Source organism: Pediculus humanus, genomic scaffold (assembly GCF_000006295.1).
Source record: "Pediculus humanus corporis 1103172107884 genomic scaffold, whole genome shotgun sequence".
In the NCBI taxonomy this organism is placed as follows: domain Eukaryota; kingdom Metazoa; phylum Arthropoda; class Insecta; order Psocodea; family Pediculidae; genus Pediculus; species Pediculus humanus.
In genome coordinates, this window is record NW_002987461.1 from 1 (window position 1) to 1,193 (window position 1,193).

Consider the following 1,193-nt stretch of genomic DNA (forward strand, 5'->3'; position numbering starts at 1 on the left):
TTTTTATAACCGAACGGACGGTTTTGAATTTGATTGTCTGCAACCACGTTAAAATAAATAATAAAAAAATGATTTATTTATTTATTTATTTTTTTATGTGTGTTGAAGCGTCGGTAATAAAATCTCACCGGAATTTTGTTTCAGATTTGCATTTTGATCGGTCACGTTCGAGCCTCCGATTTCAGCGATTTAAGGGGTCCATACTGCGAAAAGAGATCAGGAGGATGCTGTCCGGGACGAATGGATGAATGTTCGGTACCCATTTTAGGTAAAAATTAAATGTTTCGTTTTGGTCGGGGGATACTCGTGCGAAACGTTTTCATAAATAATTTTTAATCCGCAGGTACTCTTTGTTACTGCGATGAATTTTGCAACAGGACGAGATCCGACGATTGTTGTCCCGATTATTGGACGTTTTGCAAAGGATTTCCGGTTCCGTCTCCGGCACCGGAACCCACAAGGAGTAAGTTTTATTTATTTATTTACTAATTTCCTCGTAACATTTTTTTTTTTTTTTTGCACTTGCAAGAAAATTACCGTCGGTCGGTTGATGATCATCGCAAAATTATTATTATTATTATTATTATCGATAAATTATTTTTAGAATTTAAAAACGAAAAATAATAATAATAATAATAAATTCTCGAACGAGATTGAATTTTCAGACGGATTTATTATTTTTTTTGGTTTTGTTTCAATTGAAATTTTTTTTTTTTTTTTTTTTTTTTTTTTGGAAACGTACTTGAAGTTAATGACCGAATCGTTTTTTTTTTCTTGGCGTACATTTTTTTTTTTTTTTTTAAAAAAAGTTTTATTGCAAAGGATACATTTGTTTTATTACCGAACATAACGATGATAAATTTCCTTTAAATAATAATAATAATAGTATAAAGTTTTAAATCTCGGTTGTGTTCGTGATTCATATTTAAAAACAAACAAACATCATATGATAATGATGATGATTTTAAATTAATCGGGACGAGATTTTGTTAAAATTTTCCAAACGGAAGTTGGCATCATTGCTTTTAAAATGATTATAATTAGTTTCCATCAAAGTTTTTTTTTTTTTTTTTTTTTTATCGAATTTGCGAATTTTCTCGTTTGTTTGTTTGTTTGTTTGCTGCGCCGTCGGAATTTCGCAAACGTGCAGAAAAAAAAAAAAAATTTTTTTTTGTGCGAAAAATAAAAATAAA

At 29.3% G+C, this 1,193-nt stretch overlaps 1 protein-coding gene across 1 annotated transcript; it reads left to right on the forward strand.

The window, feature by feature from the left end:
* Positions 1-144: 144 nt before the first annotated feature.
* Phum_PHUM394020 (uncharacterized protein) lies at positions 145-489 on the forward strand (the record flags this gene model as incomplete). Its single annotated transcript, XM_002428565.1, has 2 exons — positions 145-268; positions 344-489. Coding segments are annotated over 2 exons (270 nt in total), but the record flags the coding sequence as incomplete, so codon positions are not given.
* Positions 490-1,193: the final 704 nt, after the last annotated feature.